Source organism: Oncorhynchus tshawytscha, linkage group LG15, assembly GCF_018296145.1.
Source record: "Oncorhynchus tshawytscha isolate Ot180627B linkage group LG15, Otsh_v2.0, whole genome shotgun sequence".
Taxonomy (NCBI): Eukaryota; Metazoa; Chordata; class Actinopteri; order Salmoniformes; family Salmonidae; genus Oncorhynchus; species Oncorhynchus tshawytscha.
The window spans coordinates 19,579,688-19,598,796 of record NC_056443.1 but is presented as its reverse complement, the minus strand read 5'-3'; the positions used below and the strand labels follow the sequence as shown (position 1 = coordinate 19,598,796).

General features: G+C 45.7%; 1 protein-coding gene across 1 annotated transcript; it reads left to right on the top strand.

Moving 5' to 3' along the window:
* The first annotated feature begins 1,492 nt into the window (after positions 1-1,492).
* Positions 1,493-18,934, top strand: LOC112214583 (ATP-sensitive inward rectifier potassium channel 10-like). The gene is made up of 6 exons (XM_024373445.2): positions 1,493-2,048; positions 6,179-6,775; positions 7,022-7,233; positions 8,048-8,179; positions 8,364-8,541; positions 17,424-18,934. The coding sequence occupies exons 2-6, from the start codon at positions 6,424-6,426 to the stop codon at positions 17,837-17,839; spliced, it is 1,290 nt and encodes a 429-aa protein (XP_024229213.1). The 5' UTR covers positions 1,493-2,048; positions 6,179-6,423; the 3' UTR covers positions 17,840-18,934.
* Positions 18,935-19,109: the final 175 nt, after the last annotated feature.

Genomic DNA, 19,109 nt, shown 5'->3' with positions numbered 1-19,109 from the left:
TGAACAGCTACAGGAGAGCCTGGACGAACTGAGTGACATCATCTCATTCATTCCTTAGAGGACTGTTACTTAGACTACTCAGTTTAATGGATTATAAAAGACACAGAAACAAGAAATAGAATGGAAACACAGGTATTGGCAATGTGACTCTGACACCCTGATAGGCCTACAGGTTGTAATCATGAGCAAATTCCTTTTTCCATTCTCAAATGCTTGCACAATACATCCACAGGTACACCTCCAATTGACTCAAATCATGTATGGGGCAGCAGGGTAGCCTAGTGGTTAGAGCGTTGGACTAGTAACTGGAAGGTTTGCAAGTTCAAATCCCTGAGCTGACAAGGTATAAATCTGTCATTCTACCCCTGAACAGGCAGTTAACCCACTGTTCCTAGGCTGTCATTGAAAATAAGAATTTGTTCTTAACTGACTTGCCTAGTAAAATAAAGGTAATTTTTATAAATAAATAATAATAAAAAATATAAAAAAATAGCCTTTCAGAAGCTTCGAAGGCCATGACATCATTTTCTGGAATTTTCCAAGCTGTTTAAAGGCATAGTCAACTTAGCGTATGTAAACTTCTGACCCACTGGAATTGTGATACAGTGAATTATAAGTTAAATAATCAGTCTGTAAACAATTGTTGGAAAAATGACTTGTGTCATGCACAAAGTAGATGTCCTAACCAACTTGCCAAAACTATAGTTTGTTAACAAGAAATTTGTGGAGTGGTTGAAAAACGAGTTTTAATGACTCCAACCTAAGTGTATGTAAACTTCCGACATCAACTGTACACACAAGCACTCTCTTTAGGGGCCCCCGTGCCCGGATGAGGGAACCCCGCACTCAGCGGGATGTAGACTACAGGATGGAACAATGGATCCATGAGATTGATGCATATGTGAAAAAGGTCAGGGACGCTCAGCTGGGTCACGCGGTAAATTCAGCTCTCGCCAAAACAAACTTCAAAGGTTGTCCTTTTATTTTTCCAAGAAGCAGGATTCTATAAGAGAGGAGATCAATATGAACATGTAATAGATATTTCACTGTTCTGGGTAGGCATAAGTGTCCAGTTGTCTTATTTGCTATGATGTCCTCGCAATAGGAGCACGTGTAGTCTAGAGTTTCTCTCCTTGCAGGCGGACATGACATGGCCTCACAGAGCAAAGCCAACATTTTTCAGTCAAACCATTGGCCAACTTTGCCGACGCAAAATTGCGAGGAGCCAAGGCCTCAATAAAGTGTATTTTGTTACTTCTGATGTGTAACTACCTACATGCTTTCTAATAGTGAAATGACTTCCAGGTTTGTATCTTAACCATCAGGAATTTACATGAGAAAGTTGACAAAGGCTGAACAGTCGAGGAACCCTCAACAAGGGACCCATTTACAGTGTACAGTCAGGGAAGGAAAGAGAGAGAGAGCGATAGAGCGAGAGGGTGGGAGGAGAAACTGGGAGGAGAGTTGAATTAATGAATTAAAATGTCCTGAGTCCAGTTGAGTGACTGAATAGGCTACTTTTTCCACTTATAAAGAGAGACAAGAGAAAATGTCAGAGAAGAGAGACACTCCAACTTCTACATGAATCCGAGAACCATCACAGCTTTAGATTCAACGGGGACATTGAAACTATTTTATTACATAATAACTCTGTAACAGTCAATCGGAACTGGTACCGACTGACACTTCAGCTTCAGTGCAACCACTGATTTGTGTTTGGTAGCCTAAATTCGGTCTTAGCTACTGAAACCTGGTTGATTTGAACTAACTGTCATGTTGTTAGGCCTATTAGAATTACAACGGAAATATGTAGAACTATAATCAGGATCAAAATCTGTAGACAATGAAAGTTGGGTTTTGTGAACATCCGTGTGAGAGAACTGTCAACAAGTGCGCATTGCTTCAAATGCACGAGGTCGCACTGATCAACCAAAAAGGCAAATAGTCAACTTGCTCTTTCCGCGACATCAATTTCTTTTCATGGTTTTTGGGCGATACAAACGACTTTTTCCAAGTTTCAAAATTGCATTCAACAATTGCAACAAAAGGTGAGTGATGACCAGCACATGAATCAATAGGCCTGAATTCAATTTGTTTTTACTACTAGATCACTATTCCCATAACTTAATGCATCTCCACGTTGTTATGATAGCGACAGAGCAACAGGATGTGGTGACTTCTCACATGAGCGACAGCGGGGATAGTTAGATATATGGCCTATATATAAAGGCCAGCACTCACTTGATGAAAAAAAGACATTTATGCATGTTCCACCCTCTTCATGAGTAATAACCATAGAATAAAGAAATAATATGAATGCTACTTTGGCTTGGTATTGCAAAGAGACCATAAGCAGAGAGAGCACAGGTGCATCCACACAGAGAGAACAGGATGAGTGCTACAGATGTAGAATCTTAATTTGAGCCAGTTTGTTACAGAAGGAAAAAAATCCTGCAGGAACAGTAAATGTGAATTATTATGTGGATTATAATTCATAGGCATTTTTTTGTAGAGGTAGATACTTTTTTGTTGGGGCAAATCAAAATATTGAGAAGCTTTTTGTAAACATTGAATACACTACAAGTTTGCATTTCCGGCAGTGCAGGAAAATTCTCAGCAATCAAAAGAGTGATCAAATTAAGATCCTACATCTGTACTATGTAGGCTACAGGTGAGTGTTTTTTTTACAGTAGCCCGCTGTGTCTGTGGCATTTATAAGAGGGGCTGCAGTTTGTGAACACCTGCATGTACTGTATCTAAAATGACCATTTGGATGCTGGAATCATTTTTCTTCCTTCTCTCCATCACCCCTTAATAATAAGTCTGTCCATTTCTCTAGTCACCTTTACAGCATTGACTACACAGTCAATCAATAAAACGATGTATTTAGTGACAGTCCTTGATCTGAATGGATCCTACAGGTGTTTATGAAACATTTCTGGCGACTTGGTTGAGTCTGTTTAGGAATCAATCCTCACTTTGCTGGAGGCGCGGCTGTTTCTGGAGTTTCTGTTTAAACACAGTAACAGTAACAGCCTTATGTCTAAAGTGGAAGAGAAAAGTGTTTAGATACTGTCGTTTAGTGTATATTATACTGTAGATACTGTATTGGCCATGGCGAGTGTTCTAAATCACACCTGTAGGAAGACAACCTGACCCCATGACATTTGAATTGGACATTCCAGACCACTCACTCCCAGGCTGCAGTCGACAAGTCAAGTCTACCAATGTGTCAAACGGACACTGTTGCCCTCAGTAGACTGGTAAGGGTACAGTGTGGAAGACATACTGAAAGGGTTATTTGGAGATGTTAGATAAGGGCCAGTGTGTGAGTAGTTTGAGTACTTGAAACACAAATAGTTTGGCTAAGAAGTTGTTTTAGAATTTGTATGGATTACTTGTCTCAGTGTTTGGTGAGGCTGTGTGGGGATTTTTTTTTTACACCTTATACTGTTCATGTACATGGAAGTAGGGGTGCTGATAAATCAGAATAAAACGGCTTCATTTTTCACATTATTAGTGTACTGGGCCTGTATTACTCCTGCATGAGCAGACAAAAATAGTTGTCAGCAGCGTGGGGGGAAAAAATGCTCGGAGGTCGTTGGAGTGTTGTATAGAGATTGGGGATTTTGGTAGGGTGAACACACAGGGGAAGGAAGGAGTGTGGTGAAGTACAACGCTCAGGAATACTAATTTTAAAAATATATATATATATATATATATATTTTATTTTTATTTCACCTTTATTTAACCAGGTAGGCTAGTTGAGAACAAGTTCTCATTTGCAACTGCGACCTGGCCAAGATAAAGCATAGCAGTGTGAACAGACAACACAGAGTTACACATGGAGTAAACAATTAACAAGTCAATAACACAGTAGAAAAAAAGGGGAGTCTATATACATTGTGTGCAAAAAGCATGAGGAGGAAGGCAAATGATTACAATTTTGCAGATTAACACTGGAGTGATAAATGATCAGATGGTCATGTACAGGTAGAGATATTGGTGTGCAAAAGAGCAGAAAAGTAAATAAATAAAAACAGTATGGGGATGAGGTAGGTAAAAATGGGTGGGCTATTTACCGATAGACTATGTACAGCTGCAGCGATCGGTTAGCTGCTCAGATAGCAGATGTTTGAAGTTGGTGAGGGAGATAAAAGTCTCCAACTTCAGTGATTTTTGCAATTCGTTCCAGTCACAGGCAGCAGAGAACTGGAATGAAAGGCGGCCAAATGAGCATCTTTTTTTGTCACCAATCTGTTTTAATACACCTTCTATCTCTCTCTCCACACATCTTTCCCTCCTTTGGATTCTCACTCTTGCTCCCTCTCTCAATCCTCCCTTCCCCTTTCGCTGCCCCCTCACACTCTCCAACATATACTCACATATGACCACACACATATGGTCACACACACACACTTTCTCCCTCTCTCTCACTCAGTCGTATTTTTCAATGGTGGCTTTTGTCCCTTTCATCTACTCTCTAAACAAAGGATTCTTGTGAACACAGGACAGAGGGAGATAGAGAGAGGGAGAAAGGGATGAAGAAAGACTATAGTCGAGAGGAAGACACAGAAGTGTTAAAAGGAATACTGAATTGAGCGGAAATAATTGTAACAGTTTGGTCTATGACAATGATAAAGTGTCACAAACATTGTTTCAGGAAAAGTTAACATTGGTATAACATTGTCGTGTATGTCCCCGTATATGTGAGTGTGTGTTTACTGTATGTGTGGGAGGGGCCTCAGTAAGGTTCAGAGGTCAGCTGTGAATGCACTTAGCAAGTCACAAGTGCCGCCTCACCCCCCATCTTAGTATTCTGAGCACAGACATTTAAACAGATCCCTATTCATACTCACAGTGAGCTCCAGCACTAGAGAGAGAGAGGAAGGAATAGAGCAAGCGAGTGGCGACACAGAGAGAAAGGCCAGAAAGGAGAGTATGTATCAGAGTGCCTAGTTCTCTGGCTTTGCTACGGTTGGTTATTTTTTACTGGATCCGGAAAGCAGAGGCAGGAAGAGACAAATGGGACCGTTTAGCCAAGAAAGAGGGCGAGAGTGTGAGAGCGAAAGAAAGAAGGCTAGAGAGAGAGAGAGAGAGAGAGGGAAGAGAGAGAGAGAGAGAGAGAGAGAGAGAGAGAGAGAGGATGCAGAAGGACATCCAGAAGGATGCTCGGGCCAAAGTCACACACAAACAACAAGTATCCATATCCACAAAGGAGAGAAACAGGCCTCTTACTAGCCCCGATAACACACAAGCTATATTCTCCAGGCTATCCTGCCTCCACAAACCACACCACGTAATTCATTCTCAGACACAGAAACACATTTATTGGGAGGTGAAAATAAGCTCAATAAGTGACAGCTGTATAAGGACCCGATGAATGTCCCATTGAAGCTGCACGTGGTAGTAGACCCCTGGGGTAGTGTGGGTCTAATCATCAACGTAATCAACTTTTATAGGGTAGTAGTTTGAGGTCTTATGAAAGTCCACAACCAATAAATGTGTAAAAAGCAGTAAGACGATTCCACCTTTTAAAAATTTTAATTGTTTAGGGATGAAGGGATAATGAAAGAGATGTCAGAACATGTCAGGGATTAAAGCACATTTGTAAAACGGTTGATCCAGCATCTCTCATTCACAGATATTTCTTTGTCTTTATTTGCTACTTTTATTGTCTTATTCTTATTTATTTTTTTGGTCTATATTTTTTTTCCCCAACTGCGTTGTGGGTTAGGGTTTGTAAGTAAAGTCTAGACCTGTTGTATTCGGCGCATGTGACAAATACTATTTGATTTGATTTGATTTGATACTGCATGTTGCTTTTCTATTCCAATGTTTGAATGGGGAATAAGTGAGCCTTGTTTCTGTCCATCTCGATCGAGCCAGCCTGATGTGCTGCAGACACAGGAGTCCCTTAGCATTATAGAGGTTTTTTTTTTTACGTGAAAAGACAGCTGCAACTTCACTCTGAAAGGGGGATTTTTACTTGGAAAGGGGAGCTGCTGCTCCATCTGAAAAGAGAGGGATGAAGAGAACGAGTAAGAGAGAGTTTTAAATGGACCACCTTGGACAGCAACAGGCCTGCCTCTGTCCACTTGGAAAATGTTATTGTGTGTCACATTTATAATCTCCCTATCTTTCTCTCCCCATGTCCCCCCCCCCAAAAAAAAAAAAGTTCCACTCCTGTCATCTCTTTCATTCATCCCCTTATCAACTTTTCTCCTCTATTCCTTTCCTATTCTCTCCTTTCTCACAAACCCCATCTTTTCAACTTGTTTTTCATAAACTTTACATCTTCCTCTTTCTGACCCCCTCGCCCTCTTCACCCCTCTCCCTCACATTCCTTTTCCTCCCGCTTATCCACTCAATCTCCCCCTCAACCCTGGTTTTCGATCCCTCTCCTCCCATAAAGCTGCAGCCATGACCTCGGCCACTCCCCCGTCCTCACGTGGCCCCTCTCCCGAAAAGGTGTGTCACTCAATGACCCAGACGGAGGTTCTGAAGCCGCTGCTGGGGGCGGTGGGGGAGGCAGCGGCAACGGTCTGTGCGCTCCGACGGAGACGACGCGTTCTCTCCAAGGACGGGCACAGCAACGTGCGCATCGAGCATGTGAGCGGGCGCGGGGCGCTGTACCTGCGTGACATCTGGACGACCTTCCTGGACATGCAGTGGCGCTACAAGCTCTTCCTGTTCTCGGCCACCTTCGCCGGGACCTGGTTCCTGTTTGGGGTTCTGTGGTACCTGGTGGCGCTGGTGCATGGAGACCTGCTAGGTGAGGATGGAGGGAGGGGAAAGGGGGAGCAGAGGGTGGAGAGGGCAGGGGCGGAGAAAGAGAGAGAAGGCGACAGAGAACGTAAGTCAAGAAGAGGGAGAATGAGAGAGGTGTAAGAATGTGCCTTCCTTAGTTTAGCCCTTTCTCGGGTCATATCCGCAATTTGTTCTTCAACCGCCTGGCATGTCAAACAATCTGTTCAGAACCATGCCTCTTTCCCTGTATCTCTGCTCTCCCTCCTTCCAGAGTTTGACCCGCCGTCCAACCACACCCCGTGTGTGATGCAGGTGCAGACCCTAACGGGGGCGTTCCTCTTCTCGCTGGAGTCCCAGACCACCATTGGCTACGGCTTTCGTTGCATCACAGAGGAATGTCCTGCCGCCATCATCCTCCTCATCCTCCAGCTTGTCATTACCATGGTTCTGGAGATCTTCATCACAGGAACCTTCCTCGCCAAGGTACCTCACCGTGTCCTGGGCATATCAATATCATGATTACTATTACCATCCCATTCATTAATAAAGCCTAGCACCACACTACACTCAACAGATTCTTGTGTACATCAGGAATGGTCCACCATCCAAAGGACATCCAGCCAACTTGACACAACCGTGGGACGCATTGGAGTCAACATGGTCCGGCATCCCTGTCGAGCGCTTTCGACACCTTGTAGTCCGTGCCCCCAGACGAATTGAGGCTGTTCTGAGGGCAAAATGGGGTGCAACTCAATATTAGGGGTTCCTAATATTTTGTACACTCAGTGCCCAATACTATGAAACATTTGAACTTTGGATCGACACACATGACCCATGTCCGGTAATATAGTCTGGCCACCATATGCACTGCATCCATACGTCCAACACACAACAGTACAACTATATGCACTGGCCCTACTCAGCACTGGCCCTACTCAGCACTGGCCCTACTCAGCACTGGACTCCTGTGTAAACAACAGTGTTAATTATCCTCCTCTCTCCCCTCTTATCTACGAGGGTCAGGGTTATCATTCTGGCCCCTTAATAATAAGACTTACAAGCCCTTTCTTTATTTTTCACTCAGTTATGTGTGTGTGTGTGTGTTGGGGCTGGAGGTTAAAATGATAGTAAGTGCATGCCATGTACTGTACTGTATGTATTGATAAGGAGACGGACAGCAGGTTGTTAACAGCCTAACAAATAAACAGGACATGTTACCGGTAGCATTGTGGGTAGTGTAGTTCACCATGCTACATTGTGTGGCTCTGACACACTCTCCCCCCCCTGTCTTCCTCAGGTGGCGCGGCCCAAGAAGAGAGGCGAGACAGTGAAGTTCAGCCGGCACGCCGTGGTGTCCAATCACGAGGGCCGACCCTGCCTCATGATCCGAGTGGCCAACATGCGCAAGAGCCTGTTACTGGGCTGCTCGGTAGAGATAGTGTGTGTGTGTCTCTGTGTGTGTTAGTGATTGAGTATTACAAAAATAAAAAAATATTTCCTGAAAAAATGGATCACCATGGTAGATATAGGTTGTCGTCATGTTGTCAAGCTTATTCAGGATTCTCACTCATGTACTGCCATACAATTGAATATGACTCCATTTTGGCTACCAGGTAACAGGGAAGTTGCTCCAGACATCCCAGACCAAGGAGGGGGAGACGGTGCGACTGGACCAGAGGAACGTTCCCTTCCAGGTGGACATGTCCAGCGACAGCCCCTTCCTCATCCTCCCACTCACCTTCTACCACGTCATTGATGACAGCAGCCCACTCAGAGCCTGGGCCATCAAGGGTACGAGTCTCAATAACGTTGACACTTATTGCACTGGGCAAAATCAGGGTCACACAGAGAGATTCTTGGTAGTCTTAAACAAATCTACTGTGAAACAAAAGTATACACCTCACACACATGGTTACGGGCTTTAAAAAAAAGAAGACACCTGTCAGATATAGAGTTAAAATGTATTCAATTTTGAGTTTGCATCCCAATATTACACTTTCTATACACATCGCAGAAGACTGAAATATAACAAAACAGTTTGACATAGAAACACAAGATTTTAGACGTTTAAAAAAATAAAAAAAATAAATCTGGATTAAGTATGAAAAATATGAATAACATTCCACACACAAAGCCAAAGAGTGCGCTTTTGGTCATTGACTGCAGGAAAAGGCTACAAATATGTTTTCTTTGCGCATGTATGATGAGTAACCTTGCCTGACACCTGAAGAGTCATTGGAGTTGTGTATTCTTGTTCTATAGGCCCCATTTTATGTCAAGTGTCCTGAAAGCCATGTCTTCACATGGGAGTAATATAGTAGGCAGGCATAGTGTAGTTACAGGTACATTCCCAAGGTGCTGTTGTAGCAGTGGTTTTTGGGGTTTAGTGAACTACGGTACTGTACAGTCCGTGTAAAGTAGGTGAAGTTGTTGCTATCGTTTACACCTCACATATCTTGATCCTCAATGGGAGGAGAGGGTCCGTTGGGGTGTGGGGACTGAAACCAATCTGTGTGGAAAGAAAGAGAAGGGTGAATTTAGGGAGGTTCGAGATGAGTGTTGTGATGGAGAGAAGGGACATTGGCAGTAGAGGGATGGGGGAGCATGTTTGTGTGTGTGTGTCTGTGTGTGCGCATGCATTCTGTATGTGCATATATGCGTACTGAATGTTTATGTGTGTATTCTTACATACTATGTGTGTGTTTTGAGGGACCGCACCAGGAGAGGGCTCTTTCTCTCGCTCTGTGTGTGTGTGTGTTTGTGGAATGTGTGTGTAAGTGGGTGCCAGGGTGTCTCCTTAGAAGACAATGGGGTACAGTCCGATGCAGTGAGGGGTGGGGGATCCTGTTACAGGAGGACAGGCCTCTCATCACCACTAACCACAGGGTTATTACCGACCCACTCTGAATGCTGATCTACCTCTACACTGCTCTACCTCTCCACTACTACGCTGCTCTATCGCTCCACTACTACGCTGCTCTACCTCTCCACTACTACGCTGCTCTACCGCTTCACTACTACGCTGCTCTACCTCTCCACTACTACGCTGCTCTACCTCTCCACTACTACGCTGCTCTACCTCTCCACTACTACGCTGCTCTACCGCTCCACTACTACGCTGCTCTACCTCTCCACTACTACGCTGCTCTACCTCTCCACTACTACGCTGCTCTACCTCTCCACTACTACGCTGCTCTACCTCTCCCACTACTACGCTGCTCTACCGCTCCACTACTACGCTGCTCTCTGCCCACTACTACGCTGCTCTACCTACTACGCTGCTACTACGCTGCTCTACCGCTGCTCTACCTCACTACTACGCTGCTCTCTACCTACGCTGCTCTACCTCTCCACTACTACGCTGCTCTACCTCTCCACTACTACGCTGCTCTACCTCTCCACTACTACGCTGCTCTACCTCTCCACTACTACGCTGCTCCACACACCCTTAGAAAAAATTTGCTATCTAGAACCTAAAAGGGTTCTTTGGCTGTCCCACACCCTTTGAAGAACTAGTTTTGGTTCCAGGTAGAACCCTTTCCACAGAGGAGTTTTGGTTCTAACTGGAACCAAAATGTGTTATTCTATGGGGACACCTGAAGAACCCTTTAGAAACCCCTTTTCTAAGAGTGTATCTCTCAATTCCTTTGCTGCTCTATTGCTTCGCTCCTTTGCTTCTAACTCTCTACTCCTTCACTGCCCTACTTCTATTTTTCCACTCCTTTGCTGCCCCTCCACTCCTCTCTGATACTGACTCTCATTCCTATCTCTCCACTTCTTCACTGCTCTACCTCTCCACTCCTCTCTGATACTGACTCCTTCCTATCTCTCCACTCCTTCACTGCTCTACCTCTCCACTCCTCTCTGATACTGACTCCTTCCTATCTCTCCACTCCTTCACTGCTCTACCTCTCCACTCCTCTCTGATACTGACTCCTTCCTATCTCTCCACTCCTTCACTGCTCTACCTCTCCACTCCACTGACTCTCTACCTCTCCACTCCTCTCTGATACTGACTCTCACTCCTCTCTACTCCTCCACTGCTCTACCTCTCCACTCCTCTCTGATACTGACTCCTTCCTATCTCTCCACTCCTTCACTGCTCTACATCTCCACTCCTCTCTGATACTGACGCTCACTCCTCTCTGTTTTATCTGCAGCACTGTGTGGTATGTATGTATGCTTATCTCTCTACATCTCTCTTCCTGTGCACCCCATCGTTCTCTACTCACCGAAGCAGTTCTCTTTCTCTCTCTATTTCCTGTCTATCATGAATTTCTGTCTAGTTGAGCCGCCAGACTCTTCCTGTTAAATTGACTGTGCTCAGATTATATGGTATTGTATTACTGTACACATAATAAGGCTTTTAAATGATGCCTGATCCCAGATAACACTCCATTTTGCTTTGGCTTCATGCGGTGTACCTTGAAAATGTAAGTAATATCTGATCAAATCTTAATACTGTATAAAAGTAGCATGCATAATACTACTATTAGAAGTAGCATAATACTAATAGTACATAATACTAGTCATTTCCCCTGCAGTATCTATGGATCTAGCTTCTAATACGGCCTCCTCTCACAGTAGCTCTGCTCGCAACTCCTCATGATGGATTTCTGTAGATATATCTGGACCTCTTTGCAATGGAAAGGGGTTACCATAAATTTGACAGTAATTTTCAGGCAGCTCGGTGGCAAGTAAAATTCTCTTTTTGACCCTTGCCTGTCCTGACTCCGAGCTCGCCTGCCTGACCACTCTGCCAGCCCCTGAGCCTGCCTGCCGACCTGTACCTTTGCCCCCCCTGGATTATCGAGCACTGCCTTACCCTGACCCTGAGCCTGCCTGCCGTCTGGTACCGTTGCCCCACCTCTGGTTTACTGACCCCTGCCTGCCTTGACCTGTCTATTGCATGCCCCTGTTGGAATATTAAACTATTGTTTATTCGATGTGGTCTACATCTGGGTCTTACCTTCATACCTGATCATACGAACTGGCCATGACTGACCCAGCAGACCCGGACCAGCTGCGCAGCGCCATCTCCTCCCAAGGAGCCTCCATTGGTAGGCACAAGGAATTTCTTTGTGGGCTGATGGAGGGGGACCAAATGTTGGCTGACCGCCATGACCTGGCGTTGGACATGATGCTGGAGCAATTCCGCAGGTCGTCTGGGTGGCAGCCTGCCACGGTGGTAACCCCACCACCCCTCAGCAACTCGTCGGTTAGCAGCGCCACCCCACCGGCCACTCCACCTTCCCGGGAGCCTCGGTTACCTCCTCCGGAACGCTTTAAAAGAGAGCCGAGCACCTGTCGGGCGTTTCTAGCTCAGTGTGCCCGCAATTTAGAGCTTCTGCCCTCCTCCTTCCCCTCGGATCGCTCCAAAATAGCCTACCTCATCACGTTGATGTCTGGAAGGGCTCTCACCTGGGCTACCGTCCATATGGGAAACGCCCGCTATATGTGCAAGCCTGGAGGGGTTCGTGGGAGTGGTGAGGAAAGGCTTTGATGCCCCGTTCTCTGGGAGAGAAAATGCCTGGAAGCAAATCCAGCTCAGGCAGGATGCCTGCACTGTGGCCGACTATGTGGTGGGTTTCCGTACTTTGTCAGCGGAGAGTGTGTGGAACTCGGAAGCACTGTTTGTCATGTTCCTGCACGGCGTCTCGAGGAGGTTAAAGATGAGCTTGAGGCTCGGGAGATACCCACAGATGTTGACCACCCTCATCGCTTTGACCATCTGCATCGATGAGCGATTGCGGGAACGACGGATGGAGAGGAAATTCGGTATCCCATGTCCAGGGATTCCACCTCGCCTTCGAGTCATCCCTAAAGTCCCTGATGGTCCTGTGGCCAAGAGCACCCAAGATTTTCCGACCTTCCTCAAGAGTCACCGAGGAGGGCCGAGGCACTGTATCCCGAGCCCGTGCAACTAGGCAGGGCTGGGCTGTCGCCAGTGGAACGGCAACACCGGATCAGCACAAGGAGCTGTCTGTATTGCGAGAGTTTGTCATTTTGTCTTTCTTCCTGGTAAAAGACCAGGCTCATGGGTAGGAGCGAGTACTCTGGTGGGCCATATGGGGAAGTTTTCTGCTTCCCTTACTCATACCCTGTCATTCTGCTGTGGGGAAACCAGTCAGAATCTCTCCGGGTCCTTATTGACTCCGGGGCTGATGAGAGCTTTTTGGACACCACAATGGCTTCTAAGCTGAACATCCCCGCTCCACTGTGTTCTCCAAGCTGGATCTACGTAACGCCCAGCACCTGGTGCGAATACGAGAGGGGGATGAGTGGAAGACCGCGTTCAACACCAACACCAAGAAGGTGAAAGCGGTGGTGGATGGGCCTCAGCCTATGTCCAGGGTGCAGCTGCAACACTTCCTAGGGTTCGCCAACTTTTATCACCCTTTTATCTGGGGTTACAGCACCCTGGCTTCCCCCCTGTCTGCCCTCACCTCTACCAAGGTTCCGTTCACGTTGTCCATGGCTGCGAACCGGGCATTTTGGGATCTCAAGCTGCAAGCTATAACCCCACAGCTACCACCCCGGAGCCCGAGACCATCCTTCCCACCTCGTGCCTGGCGACGGCACTCAGCTGGGGTATCGGGAAACAGGTCTGGGAGGCGCAGCGGTCCCAGTGAACGCTGATGTGGTCCAGATAACCGGATGTTCGTGCCTGACGCTGTCCGCTCCGCAGTCCTGGAGTGGGCCCATTCCTCCAGGGTTGCCTGCCACCCGGGCTCCCGGCAGACCCTGGCCTTTGTGCGACAATGCTTTTGGTGGCCTACCATGGTTCCCGACGTTTCCACCATTGTTGCCGCCTGCACGGTCTGTGCACGAAACAAAACCCCTCGCCAAGCTCCAGCTGGCCTCATCCAACCTCTGCCTGCCCCTCATCACCCCTAGTCTCACATCTCTTGGACTTTGTCACAGGTCTCCCACCGTCTGCTGGCAACACCGCCATCCTGACTTTTCCAAGGCTGCCCACTTAATTCCTCTCCTCAAGTTACCCTCTGCCAAGGAGATGGCCCAGCTCAGGATGCAGCACGTCTCCGCCAACCCCACCACCTGGAGCCAGCAGCTGGTGTGGGTGGAATATGCCCGTAGCACCCTTCCCTACCATGGGCCTATCACCGTTTGAGTGTTACCTGGGGTCACAGCCCCCGCTCTTCCCTGAGCAGGAAGAGGAGGTCGGCATACCTTTTGCCCAGATGTTTTTCCGTTGCTGTCGTCGTATCTGGAGGAGAGCCCGGTCGGCCCTCCTCAAGACCACCTCCAGGTATCTACGATAAGCGGATCGCCATCAACCGGCTCCCCGGGATCGTTGAATCCCACAAACTCTCCCTCCAGTTTATCGGCCCGTTCCCCATCTCCAAGATCATCCCACCTTTCATGTGTCCAGAGTTCATGTCTCACAGCCCTTTGTCTCCCGTTTTTCCAGTCTCTCTTTTCTCGCCCTCCTGGTTTTTGACCCTTGCCTGTCCTGACTCCAAGCCCGCCTGCCTGACCACTCTGCCTTACCCTGACCCTTTTTTTTGTTTCTAACTTGTATGATAAGATTAGTATAGATTTTCCTCAGGGACCCCACATGGGGCACCGAGCAAGTTTGGAAACCACTGTACTGACCTCTCTCTGCTTTCTCCCCCTCACTCTGTCTCCTCTACTTCCTCCTGTTTGCGTTGCAGCCTGCCTCAGCCTCACCACTGAGCACCACATCACTGTCTGTCTCAGTAGCCTACTTTGTTATGCAAAGTAATTATGAGAACTTAGTAACCAATTTATTTATCCTGCTGAGGCAGGCTCTGTTTCAAATTAGCGTCTTACTTCATCCTTCTAGCTAGCTAAGTAATACTAGCCAGCCTTTGCCGGGCAGCTAGCCATCTGAATGACATACAGTTGAAGTCGGAGGTTTACATACACCTTAGCCAAATACATTTCAACTCAGTTTCACAATTCCTGACATTTATTCCAAGTAACAATTCCCTGTTTTAGTTCAGTTAGGCTCACCACTTTATTTTAAGAATGTGAAATGTCAGAATAATAGTAGAGAGAATGATTTCTCAGCTTTTATTTCTATCATCACATTCACAGTGGGTCAGATGTTTACATACACTCAATTAGTATTTGGTAGCATTGCCTTTAAAGTGTTTAACTTGGGTCAAACGTTTCAGGTAGCCTTCCACAAGCTTCCCACAATAAGTTCGGTGACTTTTGGCCCATTCCTCCTGACAGAGCTGGTGTAACTGAGTCAGGTTTGTAGGCCTCCTTGCTAGCACATGCTTTTTCAGTTCTGCCCACACATGTTCTATATTGAGGTCATGGCTTTGTGGCCACTTCAATACCTTCATTTGTTCTCCTTAAGCCATTTTGCCACAACTTTTGAAGTTTGCTTGGGGTCATTATCCATTTGGAAGATCCACTTGCAACCAAGCTTTAACCTGACTGATGTCTTGAGATGTTGCTTCAATATATCCACATAATTGTCCCTCCTCATGATGCCATCTATTATGTGAAGTGCACCAGTCCCTCCTGCAGCAAAGCACCCCCACAACATGATGCTGCCACCCCCGTGCTTCACGGTTGGGATGGTGTTCTTTGGCTTGCAAGCTCCCCCTTTTTTCCTCCTAACATAATGATGGTCATTATGGCCAAACAGTTCTATTTTTGTTTCATCAGACCAGAGGACATTTCTCCAAAAAGTACAATCTTTGTCCCCATGTGCAGTTGCAAACCGTTGTCTGGCTTTTTTTATGGCGGTTTTGGAGCAGTGGCTTCTTCCTTGTTGAGCGGCCTTTCAGGTTATGTCGATATAGGACTCATTTTACTGTGATAATAGATACTTTTGTACCTGTTTCCTCCAGCATCTTCACAAGGCCCTTTGCTGTTGTTCTGGGATTTATTTGCACTTTTCGTACCGAAGTATGTTCATCTCTAGGAGACAGAACACGTCTCCTTCCTGAGCAGTATGATGTCTGCATGGTCACATGGTGTTTATATTTGCGTACTGTTTGTATGGTGGTACCGTCAGGCATTTGAAATTGCTCCCAAGGATGAACCAGACTTGTGGAGGTCTACAATTTTTTTTCTGAGGTCTTGGGTGATTTCTTTAGATTTTCCCATGATGTCAAGCAAAGAGGCACTGAGTTTGAAGGTAGGCCTTGAAATACATCCACAGGTACACCTTCAATTGACTCAAATGATGTCAATTAGCCTATCAGAAGCATCTAAAGCCATGACTATTTTCTAGAATTTTCCAAGCTGTTTAAAGGCACAGTCAACTTAGTGTATGTAAACTTCTGACCCACTGGAATTGTGATACAGTGAATTATAAGTGAAATAATCGGTCTGTAAACAGTGGTTGGAAAAATGACTTGTGTCATGTACAAAGTAGATGTCCTAACCGACTTGCCAAAACTATAGTTTGTTAACAAGACATTTGTGGAGTGGTTAAAAAACTAGTTTAATGACTACCAGTTGTGCACTCAGTCTCCGAGAGTTGTTTTTTTGTTTGTTTGGGGGAATTGCAAACACCGTCAGCAGCGTCTCAAGTTTTGCCTACTTCTCTAGTAAAACGGCTCCGAGCTGGGGTAATTTGTTTCACTTCTCAGGCCTCAGGCCTGTGCCAAGAGAGGGCGGACTTAGCCGTTTGAGAGAGTGGTGTTATGGTGTTGGCGTAGGAACTGGGGCAGGTTCTGAAGAAAAAGCTCCTCTGACTAACTAGACTGTCTACCACATACCATGCATTTTGTACTATATGTATGTATGTATGTATGTATGTATGTATGTATGTATGTATGTATGTATGTATGTATGTATGTATGTATGTATGTATGTATGTATGTATGTATGTATGTGTGTGCGTGTGCGTGCTGGCACCTTAATTGGGGAGGATGGGCTTGTGGTAATGGCTGGAGTGGAATGGTATCAAATACATGGTTTTCAGCCATTATTATGAGCCATCCTCCACTGGTGCATGCATACGTGTGTGTGTGCTTGTGCGTTCGTGCATGGGCATGTGTGTGTGTGTTACGAAACACTGTTTTTGCCTCAGTGAGAGCAGTACTGGGTTCAGGTTAGGATAAGGGCTGTTTTCACAGATGACGGAACATCTCTGAGTGTGGGCTGTTGACGCAGGTGTGTGCTTGTTGGAGTGTATATGCCTTGTAGCGTATTATTTGTGTAATGGTGGCCGTGTGTTAGTGAAAGGTGATGCGCATGTTAATGGTATCATTATGTATATGTTTTCTTTAATGGGTCTTTGTATGAATGTGTGATCGGATTTCAGGAACAACCGCTTGAACAAGTGTGCTTGATGTCCTTTATGAGTATAGTAATTTGTGTTTACAGTAAGTGTGTGTTTTTGTGAGTAGCTGTGTGGGTTTTATGTTTTGGAGCAGGCTTGTGGAAAGAGAGTGTGTGTATGGTAAGAGGCCACACACTAACTTCTCTCAATGGACTGTGTTTATAGCTCAGTCGCCATGGTGCAACTTTAGCTTTGGTTTTACGCAAGGAAGTCCCACGCCATTTAGTCCATTCATTTTGTGATCTGGATTCAGCAGAGAAATCAGATGGTAAGTCAAGATATAACATTTAGTACATATAGTTATTGTTACAGCCCATTCTGGCTCATGCATATTCAGTGCTAAAGAGTTTGTATCTTTCTTTCATTCTCTCTGTCGTAGGAGGGGGATGGACGGATCCGGATCTGGCAGAATTTGAGCTGCTGGTGATCATGAGTGCCACGGTGGAGCCCACCTCCGCCACATGCCAGGTGCGCACCTCCTACCTGCCTGACGAGATCCTGTGGGGGTACGAGTTCCCCCCCGTGGTCTCCCTGTCCCCCTCGGGGAAGTATGTGGCCGACTTCGCCTTCTTTGACAAGGTGGCCAAAACAAAGACCACCCCCCTCGTCAAACAGGCCTCGCCCCCAAGCCCAGCCATGCGCTCCTCCCTTTACCATGGCAGCAACAGAGGGGGCGCGGAGGAAGGGGCAGACCCGGAGAAGATCAAACTGGAGGAGGGCTATAGAGGGGAGGAGAGGGGGAGGGGCAGGGGGCGAGATAGTAGTCTTCTCAGTGTCCGTATCAGCAATGTCTAGAGAGAGAGAGAGCACGAGTAGGATGCAATGAGAGAGCAAGGAGATATGATAGGAGATATGTATGGACATTGAACAATTATCAAGTGAGAAAACATTATTGAATGCAATAGAGAAGAGCTGCTCCCCTGTTGGGAAACGTGAACACAAAACACACACACTTACACACACATGCGCTTGTGTTTTGGATTTGATGGGAATGTATCACCCCTTGTGGTTGATGAGGATTCCACAAGCAATAACCTGGAAAGGGACAACATACTGTACAGCCGATCTGGGTTTACTGTACTGTAATCAAAGATGGACTAAAGGGGCTTTTTAAACTTCATATGTCTGTATTTTTTTAATGAAAGTACTTGTGTAACTATAAAGGTTGACTGGTTTATGTGAACATAACATGGTTTACTTGGACATAATCACAGAATCATGGTACTGTCTGTTTTTTACACAAAAAGGTACTGGGAGTGGAAGCACTGGAATACAAACTATTTTTCTTGAAGGATTTTGACTGAATATATCATATTGTATGTATGTGTGTATGTACTCATTCTTCTGAATATATGTTTAGCAGGGCTGGGGTAAATTACGTTTCAATTCCAGTCAAAAAAGTAAAGTAAACCAAATTCCAAATCCAAATGGTCCTTCTTGAAAAGCATTGAAAATAATTGTTATTTCAGTGTACATCCTCAATTGTCTGGCATTGAAATGGAATTGACACCAACCCTGATGTTCAGAGTTTGTTCTTTTATGTTTTCTTTTCACTGGAATATATGCATTGAAGATGTATGTTAACAATACTAAAAGCACTTTAACTTGGTGGAAAATTGTACTTTACACAATGGAGAGTAATGGGACTAACTTCCTAATTTCATGCGCTGTGTGTGTGTCCGTGTGCGTGTGTGTGCAAGCATGTTTATATGAGTCAATGTGAGTGCAATTCTGAATGTGTATGTACTTCTTATTCATAATGCACTTCAAAACCTGAACACTTATGCCTTTTGATATGTCAATGTCCTTTTTACAGTACAGTCGTGGCCAAACGTTTTGAGAATGACACAAATATACATTTTCAAAGTCTGCTGCCTCAGTTTGTATGATGGCAATTTGCATATACTCCAGAACGTTGTGAAGGGTGATCAGATGAATTGCAATTAATTGCAAAGTCCCTCTTTGCCATGCAAATGAACTGAACACCAAAAAAAACATTTCCACTGCATTTCAGCCCTGCCACAAAAGGACCAGCTAACATGTCAATGATTCCCTCAGGTGTGAG

Bases quoted from the DNA above. Each gene is read 5' to 3' on its own strand.
- LOC112214583 (XM_024373445.2), top strand. From the start codon at position 6,424: ATGACCTCGGCCACTCCCCCGTCCTCACGTGGCCCCTCTCCCGAAAAG. The intron at 6,776-7,021 runs GTGAGGATGGAG...CCCTCCTTCCAG, and splicing joins GGTGCATGGAGACCTGCTAG to AGTTTGACCCGCCGTCCAAC. The intron at 8,542-17,423 runs GTACGAGTCTCA...TCTCTGTCGTAG, and splicing joins CAGAGCCTGGGCCATCAAGG to GAGGGGGATGGACGGATCCG.